Here is a 23,541-nt window from a genome sequence, read left to right on the forward strand (position 1 = left end):
TGCATCAGTTACCTGATGTGGAATAGAGTTCCATGTAGTCATGGCTCTATGTAGTACTGTGCACCTCCCATAGTCTGTTCTGGACTTGGGGACTGTGAAGAGACCTCTGGTGGCATGTCTTGTGGGGTATGCATGGGTTTCCGAGCTGTGTGATAGTATTTTAAACAGACAGGTCGGTACATTCAGCATGTCAACACTTCTTTCAAAAACAAGCAGTGATGAGGTCAATCTCTCTTCCACTTTGAGCCAAGAGAGACTGACATGCATGTCATTAATGTTAGCTCTCCGTGTACTTTTAAGGGCCAGCCGTGCTGCCCTGTTCTGAGCCAACTGCAATTTTCCCAAGTCCCTCTTTGTGGCACCTGACCACACTACTGACCAGTAGTCTAGGTGCGACAAAACTAGGGCCTGTAGGACCTGCCTTGTTGATAGTGTTGTTAAGAAGGCAGAGCAGCGCTTAATTATGGACATACTTCTCCCCATCTTAGCTACTGTTGTATCAATATGCTTTGACAATGACAGTCTACAATCCAGGGTTACTCCAAGCAGTTTAGTCTCCTCAACTTGCTCAATTTCCACATTATTCATTATGAGATGTACAGTTGAAGTCGGAAGTTTACATAAACCTTAGCCAACTACATTTAAACTCAGTTTTTCATAATTCCTGACATTTAATCCTAGTAAAAATTCCCTGTCTTAGGTCAGTTAGGATCAAAACTTTATTTTAAGAATGTGAAATGTCAGAATAATAGTAGAGAGAATTATTTATTTCAGCTTTTATTTATTTAATCACATTCCCAGTGGGTCAGAAGTTTACATACACTCAATTAGTATTTGGTAGCATTGCCTTTAAATTGTTTAACTTGGGTTAAACATTTCAGGTAGCCTTCCACAAGCTTCCCACAATAAGTTGGGTGAACTTTGGCCCATTCCTCCTGACAGAGCTGGTGTAACTGAGTCAGGTTTGTAGGCCTCCTTGCTCGCACATGCTTTTTCAGTTCTGCCCACAAATTCTCTATAGGATTGAGGTCAGGGCTTTGTGATGGCCACTCCAATACCTTGACTTTGTTGTCCTTAAGCCATTTTGCCACAACTTTGGAAGTATGCTTGGGGTCATTGACCAAGCTTTAACTTCCTGACTGATGTCTTGAGATGTTGCTTCAATATATCCACATAATTTTCCTTCCTCATGATTCCATCTATTTTGTGAAGTGCACCAGTCCCTCCTGCAGCAAAGCACCCCCACAGCATGATGCTGCCATCCCCATGCTTCACGGTTGGGATGGTGTTCTTCGGCTTGCAAGCGTTCCCCTTTTTCCTCCAAACATAACGATGGTCATTATGGCCAAACAGTTCTATTTTTGTTTCATCAGACCAGAGGACATTTCTCCAAAAAGTACAATCTTTGTCCCCATGTGCAGTTGCAAACCGTAGTCTGGCTTTTTTATGGCGGTTTTGGAGCAGTGGCTTCTTCCTTGCTGAGCGGCCTTTCAGGTTATGTCGATATAGGACTCGTTTTACTGTGGATATAGATACTTTTGTACCTGTTTCCTCCAGCATCTTCACAAGGTCCTTTGCTGTTGTTCTGGGATTGATTTGCACTTTTCGCAGCAAAGTACGTTCATCTCTAGGAGACAGAATGCGTCTCCTTCCTGAGCAATATGACGGCTGCGTGGTCCCATGGTGTTTATACTTGTGTACTATTGTTTGTACAGATGAACGTGGTACCTTCAGGCGTTTGGAAATTGCTCCCAAGGATGAACCAGACTTGTGGAGGTCTACCATTTTTTTTCTGAGGTCTTGGCTGATTTCTTTTGATTTTCCCATGGTGTCAAGCAAAGAGGCACTGAGTTTGAAGGTAGGCCTTGAAATACATCCACAGGTACACCTCCAATTAACTCAAATGATGTCAATTAGCCTATCAGAAGCTTCTAAAGCCATGACATAATTTTCTGGAATTTTCCAAGCTGTTTAAAGGCACAGTCAACTTAGTGTATGTAAACTTCTGACCCACTGGAATTGTGATACAGTGAATTATAAGTCAAATAATCTGTCTGTAAACAATTGTTGGAAAGATTACTTGTGTCATGCACAAAGTAGATGTCCCAACCAACTTGCCAAAATTATAGTTTGTTAAAAAGAAATTTGTGGAGTGGTTGAAAAACAAGTTTTAATGACTCCAACCTAAGTGTATGTAAACTTCCGACTTCAACTGTAGATAGGAGTTGCAGTAATTTGGTTTACCTTTAAGTCAATTCAATTGAATACTTTTCTTAAATTGGATTTTATGTGTAAAAGAATTTGCCTTGTATTTCATTTGAATCTGTTCATCAGATATAGCTACTGTTACAGAGTATACTGTAGACACAGAACATCAAACAGTTTGTGTAGTTTTCGTTTTTACTAAAAATAATTTGCAGTTTACGAAAATAGCGGAACAAAATATGATACATCCAGTCATATATAATGTGTCTGAATAATACATACAGTAAGTACAAATAAATGTCATAATATACTGTGATATTAAATTAGCATAGTGGTACAACATCCTTCAAGAGGATAGAAAGGAACAGCAGCTTAAGGGAGATAGAAAAGAGAGAATTTGGAGTGAGGCACTGACACAACCTGTCTTAGTGTGTTAAAGACAACCACACGCTAACACCAGGTATCTCCTACCCTGTTCCTGGAGAGCTACCATCCTGTAGGTTTTCATTCCAACCCTAAGCTAGCACACCTGCTTCTAATGATTAGCTGGTTGATAAGCTGAATCGGGTTAGTTACAACTGGGGTTGAAGAGCCCTTCTCTACACTGTAAAAACTAGTGTTACCTCTAGCCCACTGACTTAAGATTTCAGGTTGAATCAATTTGATCAACTATTGTCACTCATATTACGTTTTGTCAACTAATTTTGAACTAATGAGTTGACATAACCGATTGTAAGGCAGCCAGGTAATTTATCTTCTTAAGTTGAATAGTTTTTTTTGAACAGTGCAAAACTACTTTTGATATCATCAGTGTGGTATAAAACTGGGCAAATGGTGTCCTAGATGGTCAATATGATAGGAAACAAATGCAGGGCTGTGCTGAAGACTAACTTGGAGGTCACCTATTAAGATTATTGATGTTGACTGTTGAATTATTGTCAAAATTCATACTGTGCATTGAGGGGTAGGGCTATGGGGGTAGAAGGGAATGGGCTGTCCATTGAGGGGGGTGGGACAAGGGTGAAAGTAGGGTGAGGCTGGGGGCCAGTCTGTTAGAGTGAGTTGACCGTGATGAAGACGTAGATCCGGGCCAGGAACGTAGTGAAGGTGCCCTGTCTCCACAGCTTCATCTCCACATCGATCAGAAAGTCCCGGGGCTCAAGCACCTGCCTGTGCATGTACACCGCGCCCGTGTAGGCGTTCAGCTTCCGCGTGCTAAAGTAGTTCTCCTCGTTGCCCTGGGTGATGCTGATGATGACGTTGTCCCCGGAGTAGGCGGGGGAGGGGCCGATGCGGAAGATCTGGGCGGGGATGACAATGTTGGTTTGGAAGCTCAGATGGTAGTAGGTGATCCTGAGAGGAGAGTTCTGACAGTCCAGGAAGTTGGGACAGCTCTGTCGTTCACAGCGCCTAGAGGACCAGCCAATGAGAGAGTCAGAATCACATAGAATCACTATAGTGAAAAACGATATTAATCAGAATGAAAAAGACAGACTCACAGAATGAGAACAGTCAAAACATGAGCCAGAGAGTCAGAGTCATGGATTCAACACATCATAAATAATAACAGTCAAATGGGCAGAATCGTATAGGCAAAACATGACTGTTTTTCCAGGTCATTTCAGAATAAGATAGAAGAGAAATAAAGCCATAAACTCAATAATGCGATCCCAGACAGCTCTTCTGAATCCTAGCTGATCTATCATGGCCTCTGTGTCCACTGTGGCCGTTCTGTTTCACAGCTTTGATCAGATTACCCAGCCTGACACATTACCCTCAAGGGAAACATTGTTCCTTCCTTCGTACACTCCACTAGATTGGAGAAAAACCTCAAAAGAACTTTGAGAAAATCAAGAGAGCACAGTTTGCCAGCCCCAGAGGGCAACATGAAAATACCTGTGAAAATGCCCATTCATTGTTGTTTGAACTTTTCCAACAACACATAAGATTAAAATGCTTCAATTCAACTGTAGTTCCTCTCTTTTCCAAGGAGTCCTGGGATAATGGATTAGTTGAGATACAGTCACTTACATGTCAGAGGATTTGCGGTAGTTCTGTGGACAATTGAAGGACAGACAGCGAAAGCCTCCCTGGATGTTGTAGCAGGTCTCAGCCAAGGAACAGTTATGGGCCCCGATGGTACACTCATCTATGTCTGTAACCCAAACCATAGTCAGCTCAGAGGTAATGTGTTTGTGTGTGTGTGTGTGTGTACAGTATGTGTGTGTGTATTATGTGTATGTAATGTGTGTATAAGTGTGTCCTCACCTCTACAGGAGCGTCCGTTGGGGGACATGGTGTAACCGTACTCGGGACAGGCACACTGGTAGCTCCCTGGGACGTTGACACACTTAAAGGAACACAGGTGGCCAATGCTCTGGGCACACTCATCAATGTCTTCACAAGTGTGTCCATCCTCCCTCAGGTAGGAACCCTGTCTGCAGTAACACTGGTAGGAGCCGTAGATGTTGGCACACTCCTGACTGCAGGGGTTGGTTAGACACTCATTCACATCTGTAAGACATTCAAAGATGGAAAAAATACTCCTAAAACACTGTCATGACGTCCATGATGCCACAGAATGCAACATATGTCTGTGTCTCTATGTCTCTCCACCAACATCCACTACTGTCCTATCAGTCCAATCTCACAGTCCCCTAGAGTTGTGACGGGGGAACAAAAGCCTTCTCTGTCCTGCTGGGGGTGTTGCAGGACACCCACACACAGACAGACACACACCCACACACAGACAGACAGACACACACCCACACACAGACAGACAGACACACACCCACACACAGACAGACAGACACACACACCCACACACAGATAGACAGGCACACACCCACACACAGACAGACAGACACACACCCACACACAGACAGACAGACACACACACACCTTCACAGTTCTTGCCATCCCTGGATAAGCTGAACCCAGCGGTGCAGGAACACTGATAGGATCCCGGGGTGTTCTCACAGGTCTGGGCACAAAGGCGGCCAGGGTAACGCCAACACTCATTCACATCTAAAGAGAGTGGGGGGAGAGTGTGAACATGTGTGTGTGCATGAATTAGTGTGTGTGTCTGTGTGTGAGAGAGAGAGAATGTGCATGTGTGTGTGAGTGTGAGTGTGAGTGTGTGAGTGTGAGTGTGAGTGTGGGTGTGAGTGTGAGTGTGAGAGTGAGATTGTGAGTGTGAGTATACAAAACATATGTATGTGTGTGTGTGCATCATCTTAGTGTGTGTATGTGTGTGTGAATAGGGGTTGGAAGTGGAGGGGCCAGCTGCCTGCTGATAAGTCTAAACACGCCACTGGAGTTCATTATTATTAAAGTCACGTACCAGTGAATCAGCACACTGTCCTCTGCAGATAATGGCTGGCTGGCTGACTAGCTGACCAGCTGACTGACTGACTGACTGACTGTCTGGCTGACTGGCTGACTGACTGGCTAACTGCAGCCCAAAGGAACAAATCAGAGCAGCAGGAGTTAAGACTGCAGCAGGAGAGAGCTGCCTGGGAGACTAACTGCAGCAGGAGAGAGCTGCCTGGGAGACTAACTGCAGCAGGAGAGAGCTGCCTGGGAGACTAACTGCAGCAGGAGAGAGCTGCCTGGGAGACTAACTGCAGCAGGAGAGAGCTGCCTGGGAGACTAACTGCAGCAGGAGAGAGCTGCCTGCGAGAGAGACAAGTAGGGGAGAGAGAAAGAGCGAGAGCAGCATCTGGAAATGTTTTCCATTTTCCTAAAATTGTCATCCATATTTCAACTAGCCTACCAAAACCACCCAGAACTACACTGACAAAGATTTGTATTGAAATAAAAAAGTGAAAAGGGAGAGCTTCTCCTCTTGAGGTCAGTAGGCCACACAGTACCTACCCACACAGTACCTACCCACACAGTACCTACCCACACAGTACCTACCCACACAGTACCTACCCACACAGTACCTACCCACACAGTACCTACCCACACAGTACCTACCCACACAGTACCTACCCACACAAGTCTTCCTGAACATGTCATACTGGTAGCCCGTCTGGCAGTCACAGCGGTAGGAGCCGGGCAGGTTGTGGCAAATCTGTCCCTCCCCACAGTGGTGCAGAGCACTCTGACACTCATCCACATCTGGACACAGGAAGTGAGGAAGAGAGGAGAGATACAGAGTGGGTACTGTGGCTCAATGTCAACCATCTCTATTAAAGGCTTGTTGATGGTATTAACCATGGAAATGAAAACTCCACAGATCTCTATACCTCTCCTCCTCTTACCTATGCACCTGGCTCCGTCTGGGCTGGCATGGTAACCACGGCTACACATGATGATCTTCCTCTGGCAGCTGTAGGATCCCACAGTGTTGATACAGTTAAAGCCAGGACTGCAGGGTTGGCCCACTACACCACATTCATCTATGTCTGATGGATGGAGAGGAGGATAGAGGTGGGGAGGGAGGATGGACAGAGGGAAGAGAGAGGGTTGGAGACATAGAGGGAGGGAGGGAGGATGGACAGAGGGAAGAGAGAGGGTTGGAGACATAGAGGGAGGGAGGGAGGGAGGGAGGGTGGATGGATGGACACAGAGGGAAGAGAGAGGGTTGGAGACAGGGAAGGAGGGAGGGAGGGAGGGAGGGAGGGAGGGAGGGAGGGAGGGAGGGAGGGAGGGAGGACACAGAGGGAAGAGAGAGGGTTGGAGACAGGGAGGGAGGGAGGGAGGGAGGACGGAGGGAGGGAAGAGAGAGGGTTGGAGACATAGAGGGAGGGAGGGAGGGAGGGAGGGAGGGAGGGAGGGAGGGAGGGAGGGAGGGAGGGAAGAGAGAGGGTTGGAGACATAGAGGGAGGGAGGGAGGGAGGGAGGGAGGGAGGGAGGGAGGGAGGGTTGGAGACATAGAGGGAGGGAGGGAGGGAGGGAGGGAGGGAGGGAGGGAGGGAGGGAGGGAGGGAGGGAGGGAGGGAGGGTTGGAGACATAGAGGGAGGGAGGGAGGGAGGGATGGGGTGAGAAGGGAAGATAGAAAAGGAAGAACAGAGGACCACGGGAGGACAGGGCGAAAGAGAGGACAGAGTCAGAGAGAGATGGCAGCCATTTAGTCACATTGTGTTCCTCAGAGGCAGTCGCACATCATACACTCCCATTCCCTGGGATCATTTTGGTGTGTGTGTGTGTTTCCCTCTATTTTCTCATCTTCTAACCCTGCCTTTGACTGTTTTTCAGTGGTTCAGAACTGCCTCGACATGCCCCAGTTTCTGTCCCCCAGGCTCATTCCTCAGCATCAGAATGTACTGACTGGAGGAGGGTTGGCTTTCATCCGCCCCACTGCAGCCCACTGTGCTCTGCTCCCCTCTGATCCCCCTCCTGTGTGGCATTCAACCCCTCTTTACATGGTCTGGCCTGCTGGGTGTTGGTTTAAACCCCACTATCTGTATGGCATTCAACCCCTCTTTACCTGGTCTGGTCTGGGTATAGCATTACATTTATATTGACACACTTCTACAGTTACAGTGGGGGAAAAAAGTATTTAGTCAGCCACCAATTGTGCAAGTTCTCCCACTTAAAAAGATGAGAGGGGCCTGTAATTTTCATCATAGGTGCATGCATCTATGACAGACAAAATGAGAAAAAAGAATCCAGAAAATCACATTGTAGGATTTTTAATGAATTTATTTGCAAATTATGGTGGAAAATAAGTATTTGGTCAATAACACAAGTTTCTCAATACTTTGTTATATACCCTTTGTTGGCAATGACACAGGTCAAACGTTTTCTGTAAGTTTTCACAAGGTTTTCACACACTGTTGCTGGTATTTTGGCCCATTCCTCCATGCAGATCTCCGCTAGAGCAGTGATGTTTTGGGGCTGTCGCTGGGCAACACAGACTTTCAACTCCCTCCAAATATTTTCTATGGGGTTGAGATCTGGAGACTGGCTAGGCCACTCCAGGACCTTGAAATGCTTCTTACGAAGCCACTCCTTCGTTGCCCGGGCGGTGTGTTTGGGATCATTGTCATGCTGAAAGACCCAGCCATGTTTCATCTTCAATGCTCTTGATGATGGAAGGAGGTTTTCACTCAAAATCTCACGATACATGGCCCCATTCATTCTTTCCTTTACACGGATCAATCGTCCTGGTCCATTTGCAGAAAAACAGCCCCAAAGCATGATGTTTCCACCCCCATGCTTCACAGTAGGTATGGTGTTCTTTGGATGCAACTAAGCATTTTTTGTCCTCCAAACACGACGAGTTGAGTTTTTACCAAAAAGTTATATTTTGGTTTTATCTGACCATATGACATTCTCCCAATCCTCTTCTGGATCATCCAAATGCACTCTAGCAAACTTCAGACGGGCCTGGACATGTACTGGCTTAAGCAGGGGGACACGTCTGATACTGCAGGATTTGAGTCCCTGGTGGCGTAGTGTGTTACTGATGGTAGGCTTTGTTACTTTGGTCCCAGCTCTCTGCAGGTCATTCACTAGGTCCCCCCGTGTGGTTCTGGGATTTTTGCTCACCGTTCTTGTGATCATTTTGACCCTACGGGGTGAGATCTTGCGTGGAGCCCCAGATCGAGGGAGTTTATCAGTGGTCTTGTATGTCTTCCATTTCCTAATAATTTCTCCCACAGTTGTTTTCTTCAAACCAAGCTGCTTACCTATTGCAGATTCAGTCTTCCCAGCCTGGTGCAGGTCTACAATTTTGTTTCTGGTGTCCTTTGACAGCTCTTTGGTCTTGGCCATAGTGGAGTTTGTAGTGTGACTGTTTGAGGTTGTGGACAGGTGTCTTTTATACTGATAACAAGTTCAAACAGGTGCCATTAATACAGGTAACGAGTGGAGGACAGAGGAGCCTCTTAAAGAAGAAGTTACAGGTCTGTGAGAGCCAGAAATCTTGCTTGTTTGTAGGTGACCAAATACTTATTTTCCACCATAATTTGCAAATAAATTCATAAAAAATCCTACAATGTGATTTTCAGGATTTTTTTTCCTAAATTTGTCTGTCATAGTTGACGTGTACCTATGATGAAATATTACAGGCTTCTCTCATATTTTTAAGTGGGAGAACTTGCACAATTGGTGGCTGACTAAATACTTTTTTTCCCCACTGTATGTTCATAATGTTACAATCATACTATTAACCAGCCCAGCCCAGTTAGTCCCGACAGCCCCTCTTACCAATGCAGTTCCCATGTGTGTCCTGTGTGAAGCCCATGGAGCAGCGAGGTTTGGCGTTACACCTGAACGAGCCCTCACTGTTCACACACTCAAAGCCTGGCCCACAGTTATGAGTCCCCTGAAAACACTCATCAACATCTGTAGACAGAGACAGGAATAAACAGGATGCATGCTAGAAATTAAACCTAATATATGACCAATTATTTAAAAACAATTTTGGTTGGTGAACTATTGTCAGTTTGTAATCAATCTAAGTTGCTTAGAGGAGAAGCAAAACTCATATGTTGCAAGCCTGTTAGCGTGTAATGTCTACTGTAACCACTGGGTGTCACTGTGTTACTGTGGCCTTGAGACATCAGCTACAGCGCTCTTGAATTACCCGATAAATCATTTCACATAGATCTATTTAAACACTCTCCCTCCCCTTTAAGAAAACAATCAACAGCAAAAAGGTTAATTCTCCAACTTCAGAGAGGATCCTAGGAATGTTCCCCCCACCAATCATCCTCATTTCATTAGCACTACAGCAGATATAGCTTATTATTTCTACATTATGAATTATCTCCAGTGAGTCAGATGATAGTTATGTGCATTAGTCTTCCTATTCTCTGGTGTTTGTGTCTGTGACAGTAGAGAGCAGTGAGAGCAGTGAGTTCCCCCAGAGCACAGCTTCTTACAGCTCTTCCACCTGTCTACACTGGGATTCCCCTAATGTCAATCATCCTGACACATCTGCTGTTGTACAGAGCCTTATCACTGCAGGGAAATCACATCTGTCATAAACAGGGCTTAGAGAGCTAACTTCTGTATGTGTGTGTGTGTGTGCATGCATGCAGAAAGCAAGTGTGTGTGTGTGTGTGTGTGTGTGTGTGTGTGTGTGTGTCTTCCTCTGTCCATGAAGCCACACATACTGTATGTCTGTGAGGCTCTATGATCCCTGTAGGGACATCATACAGTATGTACCATGCTAATGCCTCAGCTTGGCCCCTGGTTAGGGCAGGGCTTCAACTAGCACATTAAGACCATCCTGGCCCCTGGTTAGGGCAGGGCTTCAACTAGCACATTAAGACCATCCTGGCCCCTGGTTAGGGCAGGGCTTCAACTAGCACATTAAGACCATCCTGGCCCCTGGTTAGGGCAGGGCTTCAACTAGCACATTAAGACCATCCTGGTCCTGACACTTGCCTGGCACGGCTGGCACAGGACTGAGTGAAGCTCAGACAGACCCAGACATTCTGAGACAGAGAGAGACAGCGGCCAGGGACAGGAATAAACGTGTGAGAGATTGGCAGGGTGCTCAGTCGCAGTCAAAGCAATACTGTAGGAAGGTAATTGGCTCATGACAAATCGAGGAGGGAGCTGGCTCGACAACCTCACAGAGGCCAGGGAGTTCACTCTACCCAAGCAGGGACAGCAATTATTGGCTAAGAAATTGGGGAAGACAATCAACTCCTGGAGTAAGCAGTGAAGAGAGAATTCAGTGAGGAGAGAATTTGCTCTCTTTGTAAGATGTGGGAGGGGAGGGGACTTCAGTCGATGAGAGGGGAGTTTGGTCGATGTGAAGTAATGGGCAGGGAATTGAAAGGGGAGTAGAAACATAACAACACAGTCTCCATCCCACACTCCAACCAGCCGTCGCAAGTGGCAGCTGTTATGAGCACTGTGTTTAAATGCTAATTTGGTTGACTCATTGCTGTGCGAGTTTCATTTACGTTGAAGCCCAGAGCACTCTCCACCAGAGCACATTGAGACCCATCTCTCCCTCCATTTCCCTCTAGTAGTCAACAGCTGCTCATCTCACAGCTCTATCTCAGAGCACACTGGCTGTGTGTAGAAGTCCAGCGTTAGCGTATCCTGCCAAGTGTGGGCAATGGAAATAATGAGAAAGGCTGTGAGGTTTCTCCACCGACATAAACACAAGTCAAGTGAGATCTTCGTAAAGAGGGTAAAACCTAATTCTAATACCTAGTCTGTAATCATATTCAGCATCAAATAGACTTGTTTGTGTGGTCAGTTGAGAAATTGTGTAATTACTATACTATGGCTTACATGAAGCATGGTTCAAGATCTAATTGGCAGCTCCCAATCTCTGACTCGTAGTCACTCCCATGGGTGGCAACTGTGATTGTAAAACTAAACAATGTGCTTTCCTCACATTGTGAAAGGTCAAATTAATACACACCAGTTGTTGTGTTGCTACTAGTTACAACTATACATGGGTCTACTGGAGAGTGAATGCTTTGGGTGTTGCTACAGGTTGCAGCTACAGTACTGTCTCCATACCTTCACAGACGTCGTTGTTGATCTGGTAACCCAGAGAACAGGTGATCTGACGCTGACACACAAAACTACCAGCCGTGTTCACACATCTCTCGTTCATCTGACAGGTACGGGTGGACATCAAACACTCATTGATATCTGTGTGAGAGAGAGGTGGAGAGAAAGAGGGAAAATGAGAGAGAAACCAAGAGAGAAACCAAGAGTGAAACCAAGAGTGAAACCAAGAGAGAAACCAAGAGAGAACCCAAGAGAGAACCCAATAGAGAAACCAAGAGAGAAACCAAGAGTGAAACCAAGAGAGAAACCAAGAGAGAACCCAAGAGAGAACCCAATAGAGAAACCAAGAGAGAAACCAAGAGTGAAACCAAGAGAGAAACCAAGAGAGAACCCAAGAGAGAACCCAATAGAGAAACCAAGAGAGAAACCAAGAGTGAAACCAAGAGAGAAACCAAGAGAGAACCCAAGAGAGAACCCAATAGAGAAACCAAGAGAGAAACCAAGAGTGAAACCAAGAGAGAAACCAAGAGAGAACCCAATAGAGAAACCAAGAGAGAACCCAAGAGAGAACCCAAGAGAGAAACCAAGAGTGAAACCAAGAGTGAAACCAAGAGAGAAACCAAGAGAGAAACCAAGAGTGAAACCAAGAGTGAAACCAAGAGTGAAACCAAGAGAGAAACCAAGAGAGAAACCAATAGTGTAGGAGGGGAGATACAAAAGCAAAAATAAAGAATGAAAGCATGAGAAAAGATGGAGAGAGAGGGGAGTGGGATAGAAAGGGTAAATCAGAGTGGGAGAAAGAGAGAGGGAAAGAGAGAGAGAGAGAGAGAGGGAAAGTAAGCACATTAGAATAAACTAGTCACCCCTAGTCCTGTGTAATTCTCAGTGTAACACAGTGCCAGTCCCAACTAGATTAAGCAGCCTGGCCCTGGCCTCCACAGAGAGAAGGGATTGGGGGCACAGCCACAGGGTATAACTCTCACACAATGAGAGATCTGTCAAAACACTACACCACCATTCATAATGTCACAACAGAACAATCCACTGCCACCAAGCAGGAAGTCTCAGTCTGCAAGACGAGATGGTTTATCCCTTAAATATGGAATCAGAGCAATCTCTAACAAGGGTGACGTAACGTATGCTTTCTACGAGATGACTTAAACAGATACAGTAGCTCACTAATCAGCTTCATCGTAACAACCGTACAATCCCATATTGTGTCTCAACCAGTAGATGTGTGTGACGTATAGTACTGTAGGGACAGTGTGAGATCACAGATAGAAACACATTTAATCCCATAGTGGCGCCAGCCTCCAAGTATCAGGCTCTGTTTGTCTGCAGCCTGGCGTCTTCTTCTCCAGTGTCATTGTGAGAAAAGGGGATTAGTGCTCTGGTTAGCAACGTGCATGCACTGCCCACCTGAGGACCTTTCCATTTCCTGTGTTTGAGGAGTGCAAAATCCACTTAAATCTGGATTGATTTCTTTCATTTTACTCTGGTGACTCTTTCCAACTCTTGCTTGTGCCATTAGTTTTTTCCCATTAATGTAATGACTGGGGAAACCTTTGTAATGACCTGCCAAACACACTCCGGTAATGGCTGAAATGGGCTCAATGGAATACATCGGCTTTCTGTTGCATCTATAAAAATGCTAACACTTCGTCTGGGATTTAACGCATCGTCTCGGCAGTTACATCACAAGAAAGAGAAGAAAGATAACTTTATTTTGTGCAATTGAAATACGCTGAAATAAAAGTACCTTCCGAATACTCGGATTATAGTGATATTACAGTTGAAGTCGGAAGTTTACATACACTTAGGTTGGAGTCATTAAAACTCGTTTTTCAACCACTCCACAAATTTCTTGTTAACAAACTACGGTTTTGGCAAGTCGGTTAGGACATCTACTTTGTGCATGACACAAGACATTTTTCCAACAATTGTTTACAGACAGAAAATCAAAAGAAATCAGCCAAGACCTCAGAAAAAAAATTGTAGACCTCCACAAGTCTTGTTCATCCTTCGGAGCTATTTCCAAATGTCTGAAGGTACCACGTTCATCTGTACAAACAACAGTACGCAAGTATAAACACCATGGGACCACGCAGCCGTCATACCGCTCAGGAAGGAGAAAGCACGGGGGTGGCAGCATCATGCTGTGGGGGTGCTTTGCTGCAGGAGGGACTGGTGCACTTCACAAAATAGATGGCATCATGAGGAAGGAAAATTATGTGGATATATTGAAGCAACATCTCAAGACATCAGTCAGGGAGTTAAAGCTTGGTCGCAAATGGGTCTTCCAAATGGACAATGACCCCAAGCACACTTCCAAAGTTGTGGCAAAATGGCTTAAGGACAACAAAGTCAAGGTATTGGAGTGGCCATCACAAAGCCCTGACCTCAATCCTATAGAACATTTGTGGGCAGAACTGAAAAAGCGTGTGCGAGCAAGGAGGCCTACAAACCTGACTCAGTTACACCAGCTCTGTCAGGAGGAATGGGCCAAAATTCACCCAACTTATTGTGGGAAGCTTGTGGAAGGCTACCCGAAACGTTTGACCCAAGTTAAACAATTTAAAGGCAATGCTACCAAATACTAATTGAGTGTATGTAAACTTCTGACCCACTGGGAATGTGATGAAATAAATAAAAGCTGAAATAAATAATTCTCTCTACTATTATTCTGACATTTCAAATTCTTAAAATAAAGTGGTGATCCTAACTGACCTAAGACAGGGAATTTTTACTAGGATTAAATGTCAGGAATTGTGAAAAACTGAGTTTAAATGTATTTGGCTAAGGTGTATGTAAACTTCAGACTTCAACTGTATGTCTGATCTCTCAAACAATGTAAAGTACGTATAGATAGGTGTAATCTAGAGCCAAGTGTTTTGATTTTAAATCACATGGGTATCCTTCTCTTGACACACTTGTTGAATTAGGCAAGAGAACGTGATAATAACGGTAATTAATAATTAGCGAGGTAGTAGAGTGCAGGTAGGCCAAGTTTTAGGTGGTTGCAGCCCAGTTCCACTCCTTTATATTAATTTATTCTTATATGCAAATACACCCAGTGTATATGCAAATAAGGCAAATTGTATTTTAAAGTCACAGGAGGTTGGTGGCACAGGTAATGGCTAGAGCAGAATAAGTGGAATGGTATCAAATACATCAAACAAATGGTTTCCATGTGTTTGCTACCATTCCATTCGCTCCGTTCCAGCCATTATTATGAGCTGTCCTATTAACGCAACATATAAGGTATTGGTTTCATGAGCTGAAATAAAAGATCCAATACATTTTCCATATGCACAAAAAGCTTATTTCTCTCAAATGTTGTGCATACATTTGTTTACATCTCTGTTAGTGAGCATTTCTCCTTTGCCAAGATAATCCATCCACCGGACAGGTGTGGCATATCAAGAAGCTGATTAAACAGCATAATCATAACACAGGTGCACCTTGTGCTTGGGATAATAAAAGGCCACTTTAAAATGTGCAGTTTTGTCACACAACACAATGCCACAGATGTCTCACGTTTTGAAGGAGCGTGTAATTGGCATGCTGACTGCAGGAATGTCCACCAGAGCTGTTGCTAGAGAATTGAATGTTCATTTCTCTACCATAAGCCGCCTCCAACGTCATTTGAGAGAATTTGGCAACCGCAGACCACGTGTAACCAGGCCAGCCCAGGACCTCCACATCCAGCTTCTTCAGCTGCGCGATCGCCTGAGACCAGCCACCCGGAAAGCTGATGAAACTGAGGAGTATTTCTGTCTGTAATAAATCCCTTTTGTGGCGAAAAACTCATTCTGATTGTCTGGGCCTGGCTCCCCAGTGGGTGGGCATGGCTCCCAAGCGGGTGGGCTTGCCCTCCCAGGCCCAGCCATGGCTGCACCCGTGCACATTCATGTGAAATCCATAGATTAGGGCCTAATGAATTTATTTCAATTTACTGATTTCCTTATATGAACTGTAACTCAGTAAAATCATTGAAATTGTTGCATGTAGCGTTTATATTTTTGTTCAGTATAATAAAAAAATACCTGATATACTAAGAAAATGTATATGAGTGCATTTTAAGAAAAAATTTGACATTTTTCAATAAATGTAATACCTGAATTCCATTAATTATGTCCGTGCCAGTTCAATGTTTTTTATTTTATTTAATCAAAACGTTTGGAGTATCTTTGTTCATTGTCCAACTGTTGCATTTATTAGAATAGTTTTTAAGACCTTTAAACAATTACGATGACCATTGCTAATCTGGTACACAGAGAGCAGCTCTGCACTGCTCCGGGGGCACTGGGGGGAAACTGAAGAGAGACCGGAGTCAGTGACAGCCATTCAGAGACTCTGCCAGACTGGAACTGCTGAAATACTGAACTGGTGTGCCCTCTGTGCATGTGTGTGTGTGTGTCTTTTTTTTTTTTACCATCACAGGATTGTCCATCAGCCATCAGAGAGAACCCAGGGAAACAGGAGCAGCCAGGCCTTCCAGCCACTGGGGAGCACTGTTGCATACAGGGGCCATTTCCTGCTCAGAGGGTCACAACACAGCTCAACATCACACCAAAACACACCACAACACAACAGTAGTCAGGGTGACATAAGTCACAGGGGGCCAGTCCCTGGCCCTGCATGTGTGTTATATAACCTCTGTGTGATTTACTATATCCCTGTGTACTAATTTCCTGTTTCCACTTTGACCCCTGACCTGATCATATTGAATTTCCTCCTGCGGCCCACTGGGACGGGACCCCACCCTGGAATTATGGAGCCAAACACACACACCCTGAGGAGACCCCCACTACATATACTATGCTGAACTACATGGGGATGGCTGGATACTTCTCAATACACACAGGAGCTTCATGGCCTTTGATGCAATCTTAAAACTTATATGTGACATTTAAAAGTACAATGGGTCAAACATAACTAAAATGGACAAAGGCGGTTAAAGTATTTAACTGAAGGAGGAAACATCTGTCATGTGAAGGAATGTGACATGAATTATACCAGAAGGGTGCATAACTGAAAACCTTATGGTCTTTGGGCTCTCTTAGGGGACCTAATTGGTTTCTATTCTGTACCTAATATGCTGTTCCATAATGGTTCCTCTAATGCTGGCGCACCATAATAATGGGACTACTTCCACACACTGATTCCAGACATGCATTTGGGTTCTTCTATCAAGACTAATGACTGATTTTAAGGTATGAAAACACAGTAGACATTGTGGTCTGCCAGGTCTACAGTAGATAAGCACCACTCTGGCCTACAGTCAGGTTCTACCCACCCTCACAGGGGTTAACAGAGGTTGGAGTGGTGGGGGGTGCAGTTGAGGTAGCCTCAACCTCTGGTCTGTCATCCTCTCTCAACTTGTTCTCTTCATCTACCGTCTCTGTGAAAACAGGAATAAACTCATCACGGAAAATACTAATTAAACAGTATAACCAACAAACCGCCCAGTCATCCTGTCTTGGTGGTTAAAGAGAAAGCTGTGAAATGCCTTCAATTCATCCACAGATATGAGGCTAGGCAGCAACAGGGCACAGATGAAAGTTCCCTTAGAGAGAGAGTTGAGGTACGACAGGAAAAGGCATGGCCTGCAGACAAACCTGCGTTTTTATCAGCATGCAGACTCACTGCACCTTTCTGTAAAGTAGGTCTCGCATTAGATTCCTGTTGAGACAGGCTTGTGCTGGTGAAAGCCTCATTCGATAAATGTATGGCACACTTACAGTAGCCTACAGTACAGTAGGTTGGAAATACCTGAACATACTGTCTTTACTTGTCTAAATGTATATAGGCTACTGTTGTGATAACTGTGAAAAGAGGCTTTATCAAAACAGTATGAGATCTGGGGGCCTCCTGAAGGCACTGATCAGTGCTAGAGGCGTTACTACAGATCCGGGTTTGATCCCGGGCTGTGTCGCAACCGGCCGTGACCGGGGGACCCATGAGGCGGCGCACAATTGGCCCAGCGTCGTCCGGGTTAGGGGAGGGTTTGGCCGGCTGGGATGTCCTTGTCCAATCGCGCTCTAGCGACTGCACGCTGACTTGGGTCGCCAGCTGTACGGTGTTTCCTCAGACACATTGGTGCGGCTGGCTTTCGGTGTAAGCGGGCAGTGTGTCAAGAAGCAGTGCGGCTTGGCGGGGTCATGTTTCGGAGGACGCATGGCTCTCGACCTTCGCCTCTCCCGAGTCCGATGAAACAAGACTGTAACTACCAATTGGGGAGAAAAAGGAGGTAAAAAGTACCAAAAAGAAGAAAAAAAATGAGATCTGGATAACAATGATCATTCTGAATCAGAGACAGTAGGCAGGAAGCAACGTTCAGGCCAGAGCAGGAAAATCATATGCTGTCAAAGTGTGGACAAATATAGACAGATAGTCTGGCAGGAGTCTGAAAACACAGAATGCTGTTAATCATACTGTTGAGAGAGTGGCTGTGGAAAATGGTTTGGCACAAAGCTACTACACTCTGGAATCAGTCATCCTTCACTGGTTTTATGTAATTAAACATAACTGTTCTATACTTTAGTTATTAGCCTGGGTGCCAATCAGTTTTTCCACTTCATCCAACTTGTATTGCCAATTAAGGCAACTGTGTGCCGTTATTCAAGGCCCAAACAGACAGGCAACCAGGCTACTAGCTATGTGGTCTTGCACATATAGTATCGTGGAGTACTGTACAGTACAGTGCATGGTCTGACATACTCGAACAACCTCAGAGTAGTTTTCCTTTACCTGGCACACAGCTGACTGCGTCCTTCTGCAGCACATAGCCAGGGTAGCAGGCACACCTGAAGGAGCCAGGGGTGTTGATACACCTGTGGTGGCATAGTGTTCCCTGGTAAACCTGGCACTCATCTACATCCTCCACCTCCAGCGGGCCCTCCACCGTGTTCTCCCTCTCCTGCTCCTCCTCCTCCCCGATGGAGAAGGCCTCTTTAGGGAACAGACTGTCTGACACTACAGGACAAGGAGAGAGGGCTGTCACTAATAGCCTAACCTCTATGTTGTACAGTAGAATAGAGTCAAGTAAAGCAGAATTTAACCAAGGCAGTTGGATACAAGAGAATACAGAACAGAAACTGCATCTCATTTGTTAAAACTGCATTGTTGGTTAAGGGCTTGTAAGTAAGCATTTCACAGTAAGGTCTACACCTGTTGTATTCGGCGCGTGACAAATAACATTTTATTTCATTTTATTTGTATCTCTCATAGAGGGGTCTATAGTAGTTCCCATCCTCACTCTGGCAGGGCAGTGGGGTGCACAAAGTGGGGAGATTCCACTACAAAGCCTCTCTTTAGTAAGGAGGGGTAGAGTAAAAAAGGCTTTCTTTTGTTTAACTCTGTGCCTTTCTTTGACAGGACAGTGGTGTGTGTAGTGTGTTGGCAGGACAGTGGTGTGTGTAGTGTGTTGGCAGGACAGTGGTGTGTGTAGTGTGTTGGCAGGACAGTGGTGTGTGTAGTGTGTTGGCAGGACAGTGGTGTGCGTAGTGTGTTGGCAGGACAGTGGTGTGTGTAGTGTGTTGGCAGGACAGTGGTGTGTGTAGTGTGTTGGCAGGACAGTGGTGTGCGTAGTGTGTTGGCAGGACAGTGGTGTGCGTAGTGTGTTGGCAGGACAGTGGTGTGTGTAGTGTGTTGGCAGGACAGTGGTGTGTGTAGTGTGTTGGCAGGACAGTGGTGTGTGTAGTGTGTTGGCAGGACAGTGGTGTGTGTAGTGTGTTGGCAGGACAGTGGTGTGCGTAGTGTGTTGGCAGGACAGTGGTGTGCGTAGTGTGTGTGCGTGTGCGGGTATGTGACACTACCTCTCTTTGGCACTGCGGTCGGGTCCAGGACAGGCCTCTCTCTGAGGGTGTGCAAGCCGTCTCCCTCCCCCTCCCCCTCATCCCCCTCTTCTCTCGCCACCTCCTCCTCTCCCTCACAGCAGGTGAGGAAGACGTGGCTGCAGGGGTAGCCCAGGTACTTATGGGCCTCACAGCGGTGGCCCTCGCTACGGAACCTCAGCCCCAGAGAGCAGCAGCTACAACACTCCTGTAGGGTGGACAGATTCAACATCAGACTACCATATCTACCACATCATGTGTCTCTCTTCCTCTCTCTTCACTCTCAGCAGGATATCGTTCAGGCTACATGGAGGAGAGCGAAACATACAACTGAAATAGTGACCACTGTGATATAGAGTGGCTGTACAGAAGTATTATATGACTTGAGTTATGTAGATCCCATGGTGGGGAGGTGAAAGACAATATTTAACATTAGGCCAAGGCCTTGAGTATATAATGGCCCCCTACTGTTCTGGGCGCTCTGAGTACTTCCTGGAAGACAGGTCTGATGGCAGATGAATGGTTCTGGAAATCTGGGCTAATACACTACAACTCCACACTACATCACAATGATTTGACTCTCACTGACATCAATAACAGACCTTGAGCTACATAGCTAAATTTTTCCAGAAATATCAAATATCACTGCTTTCAAAATACCGGCGAGTCGAAGCTATTGATCTAGGGAGGATGGTGAAAACAGCTTGAGACATATCCTGCAGTACTGCAGCCTCATTTCACCGTGAACCTCATAAATCTGTGGGAACCTTGACCACAAACATGGTCCTCCCTCTCTGAGTTGTCTAAATTGAATAAGAGGTAATTGAATCACGGTCCTCCTGATTGGTGTGGTCTTCACTGGCAATGACTATGGCCAGTGGAAATCTGAAGTGAGGTTTTCTTTTAACTGCTTTTACAGTTGTCTCTGTACGTTTAATCCATGAAACTGTGGCTATTCATGTCTTGTAGATGCATTTGGTTTGATTTAAATTAATTCTAGGTAGGCTATGTTTGACCTTAAATAATTTCTGGGGACTGCCCCCGCAAATTCTGTCGGCTCTGTCAACAGATCAGAGAATAAGGTAACATAAAATATATGGCCATTTAACCAACGCTTTCATCCAAATCCAAGCATATACTGTATATTCAGTGTTAGAAAAGAGGTAGGAGTTGGTTGTGGCAAGAACAACAGAACATTACTCACTATATGGAATGTGGCCTATGTGGGAATCAAACCCACAACTCAGGGGTTACAGCTAGCACCACCATCCACCAACCAACCAACCCATGGGAACCACATTTACCTTGAAGGAGTCGGCTCCACACTGGTCATTGTTGTCCACCTCACACACAACTCCCTCTCTGGCTGCATTCATACCAGAGAAACAGCGACTCTCCTTCAGAGAGCCCAGACAGCACTGTCTCTGAGCCGTCCTGGCAGAGAGAGAGACACACAGGAGAGATGTTAGAATCTGAGTCAGTGTTTTGACTGTACCTAGACCTAACTGTGGTTCTACACTAGCAGTGTGTTGGCTAGCTGTGCCTCCCTCTGGCCAAAACTAGCATAATCTGGAAATGTTATGGAACCAAATTGGAAGTCTATTAGGGCAAACATTCACACTAGTATGCTGTGCAATATAATATCATTTCCAAAAGGAGTGTGAGGGCCTGTAAATTGTATCGTTTTCATATTAGCACAAATTGTAAATAGATAGTGATCTCATTCACTTCATTTTTAACACATCAACCACAAATAGAACTTTCGTTGAATCATGCCATACAATAATGACATGGGTCCACGAAGCGAAATCACTTAAGATGCCATTTATAAGATGATCATATTTTACAAGTAGGCTCAAAACTAAACTAATGCATAGTTGGCTTGCCGTCAACAACAAGTTGGCTGAAGCAGAAACAAACTTGGCAGTCAGACCATCCCTCATTGGCATAGTGAAAGCAGCAAAGCTGACATTTACAACACACTCTATAACTAAGTAGGAGCCTCAGTTTTTTCTTACCACATGACAAAAACTCTGGTCCCTACCAATTAGTAATTACTACACAAAAATTGGGCTTCTTAGAACTTGTGTTTAGTGTGTCTCCGTGGGCTTACCGACAGATGGAGTGTCTGTCCTCTCTGGGGAGCTCCATGTTGCTGCAGTGGCCTTTGGCTGAGGCCCACTTCTCCCCTGTCTCACAGCAGGTCTCCACCAACTCCTTGGAAGAAACTACAGAAACTACAGAAACACACACACACACAAAACAAACACACACACAGATGGGGTTTTAGGGAACACATTAAATGAAAAAAGAAAAGTGGCTAAAGAGAATGAAGGAGAGATCACCATTGGAGAGGACAATCTTAAACGTTCAGACTATCATTCACGCAACACATCTCACTCAGTCCTTTGTGGAAGTAAGGATTTAATGTGTAACATTGTAGTCTATGCAATATCAAAAGATAAATAAATCCAAGGACGTTTATTGAGAGTGTGTCTGCATCCCAGCTTGACTGTTACTGTTCCACGTGTATGTTTGAGTTATTGACTTTGCTCTGAATGTGCTTTGGTGAATAGACTGAATTCACATTCAGCAGCATGAGGAACAAATTATTTTATTATTTTCCACCTCCGTCTCCCTCTCTCTGTTTCCCTGGCAGGGAGCACTGTGAAACCTTAGACTCTATAAAGTACACTTCAGAGCCAATGTATACAAAATCTTAGCTTGAAGGCTAATCAGTGTTCAGGTAACACACTATCACCCCATCCAGCACTAGGAACAGACAGAGGAAAAAAAAAAAAATCTAATTTAGAGTTAAAATATGCTTGGCCTGCTCAGTGATCATGACGACTCCAGATCAGTGCATTCCAATGTTGATTGGTGTTTCCTGTACTGTACTGTAGTTCTTTGTGTAACAGGGCTCAGCTTGCTGCTAACAGCTTAGCTTCCTCCATTGTCCGACTGCCCCATACTGGGCTCGAACCAGTGACCTTCTGCTTCGCAACACATGTGACTGCTGTTCTTGACAACGTTCCAAAGGGTTGAGCCACCCAAAAGGTGCCGATTGGATGGCTCCATCCGTGACATTTCAAGCTAGCTGTGGACTGAGCTTACGGTGCGTTCTTAACTCCGTTACATTTGGACAGACTGAACCTAACCCTCTAGGATAAAGATATGTTCCCAGTGTAGCCATTCCAGCTGAAAAGGTAGGCCTGTAGCCTACAATACTGTATCTCTCTGGTTGGTATAATTAGTTAAATCTATGATGTGCCTCTTTCCGGCCCTTTCTCCCACATGAACTCATCATTTGCTACTAAGTTTGTTGCTAGTGCACAAAAATTACAAAAAGTTAACTCGAGTTAAATGATTTACTCTTGACAGCCCTAGTTTTGCATAATAAAAGAATGCCAGAGACAGATAATCATGTAATTTATTAAGAAATGTTTGGTCGTGTTCCCCTGCTCAGGCGTTGCATTGCATCAACCAATGGTTGCGTGCCACGTGGACGACTGTGCCATTACTGTGGCTTGCGAAAATATTCATTGACTGTAAGTCGCTTTGGATAAAAGCGTCTGCTAAATGGCATATTATTATTATTACTGTCACGGTTTCGGCCGAGGCTGCCTCTCTTCCTTGCTCGGGCAGGCTTCGGCGTTCGTCGTCTCCGGAATACTAGCTGCCACCGTTGCATGTTTCTATGTTCGTTTGCTTTTGTCTGATTGTTGTTACACCTGTTATCGTTTAGTGTAATTAGTGTCCTATAAGTTCTCGTTGTGTTTGTCTAGTGTTGTGTGTGATTGTTTTCACTGTCGTGCGCTTAGCTTTTGTATGTACAGTTTGCTCGGTTGAGCTGCTCTCCATTCTGTGTTTTTGGAGTATTTTGTCGCACGTATTTTGTGCGCCCGCTTTATTTCGCCTGTGTGCGGAGTTTCTCGCCTCAGGGCATTTGTGTTTGTGCTGTGTTTTGTTGCCAAACAACTAAAGTCTTTTGGACTTACTTTGTGCGTCCTGCGCCTGATTCCACCACCACACCCACCTACAGCTACACTGACAGAATCA

The 23,541-nt window shown here is 45.1% G+C and overlaps 1 protein-coding gene across 1 annotated transcript in view; it reads right to left on the reverse strand.

The window, feature by feature from the left end:
- Positions 1 to 1,564: 1,564 nt before the first annotated feature.
- The window catches only part of LOC311149613 (fibulin-2-like), a 55,373-nt gene continuing 33,396 nt past the window's right edge, over positions 1,565 to 23,541 (reverse strand). Inside the window, exons 3-16 of the mRNA XM_084186796.1 lie at positions 21,596 to 21,719; positions 20,787 to 20,916; positions 19,465 to 19,690; positions 18,398 to 18,622; positions 16,944 to 17,048; positions 16,080 to 16,181; positions 11,651 to 11,785; positions 9,368 to 9,505; positions 6,474 to 6,617; positions 6,202 to 6,330; positions 5,107 to 5,232; positions 4,474 to 4,719; positions 4,237 to 4,360; positions 1,565 to 3,615 (exon numbers count right to left, since the gene is read on the reverse strand). Coding sequence (XP_084042922.1) covers positions 3,258 to 3,615; positions 4,237 to 4,360; positions 4,474 to 4,719; positions 5,107 to 5,232; positions 6,202 to 6,330; positions 6,474 to 6,617; positions 9,368 to 9,505; positions 11,651 to 11,785; positions 16,080 to 16,181; positions 16,944 to 17,048; positions 18,398 to 18,622; positions 19,465 to 19,690; positions 20,787 to 20,916; positions 21,596 to 21,719 — 2,312 coding nt within the window. The 3' untranslated portion in view covers positions 1,565 to 3,257. The remainder of the gene's footprint in view (positions 3,616 to 4,236; positions 4,361 to 4,473; positions 4,720 to 5,106; positions 5,233 to 6,201; positions 6,331 to 6,473; positions 6,618 to 9,367; positions 9,506 to 11,650; positions 11,786 to 16,079; positions 16,182 to 16,943; positions 17,049 to 18,397; positions 18,623 to 19,464; positions 19,691 to 20,786; positions 20,917 to 21,595; positions 21,720 to 23,541) is intronic.

Source organism: Coregonus lavaretus (assembly GCF_964263955.1).
Source record: "Coregonus lavaretus genome assembly, chromosome: 22".
NCBI lineage: Eukaryota > Metazoa > Chordata > Actinopteri > Salmoniformes > Salmonidae > Coregonus > Coregonus lavaretus.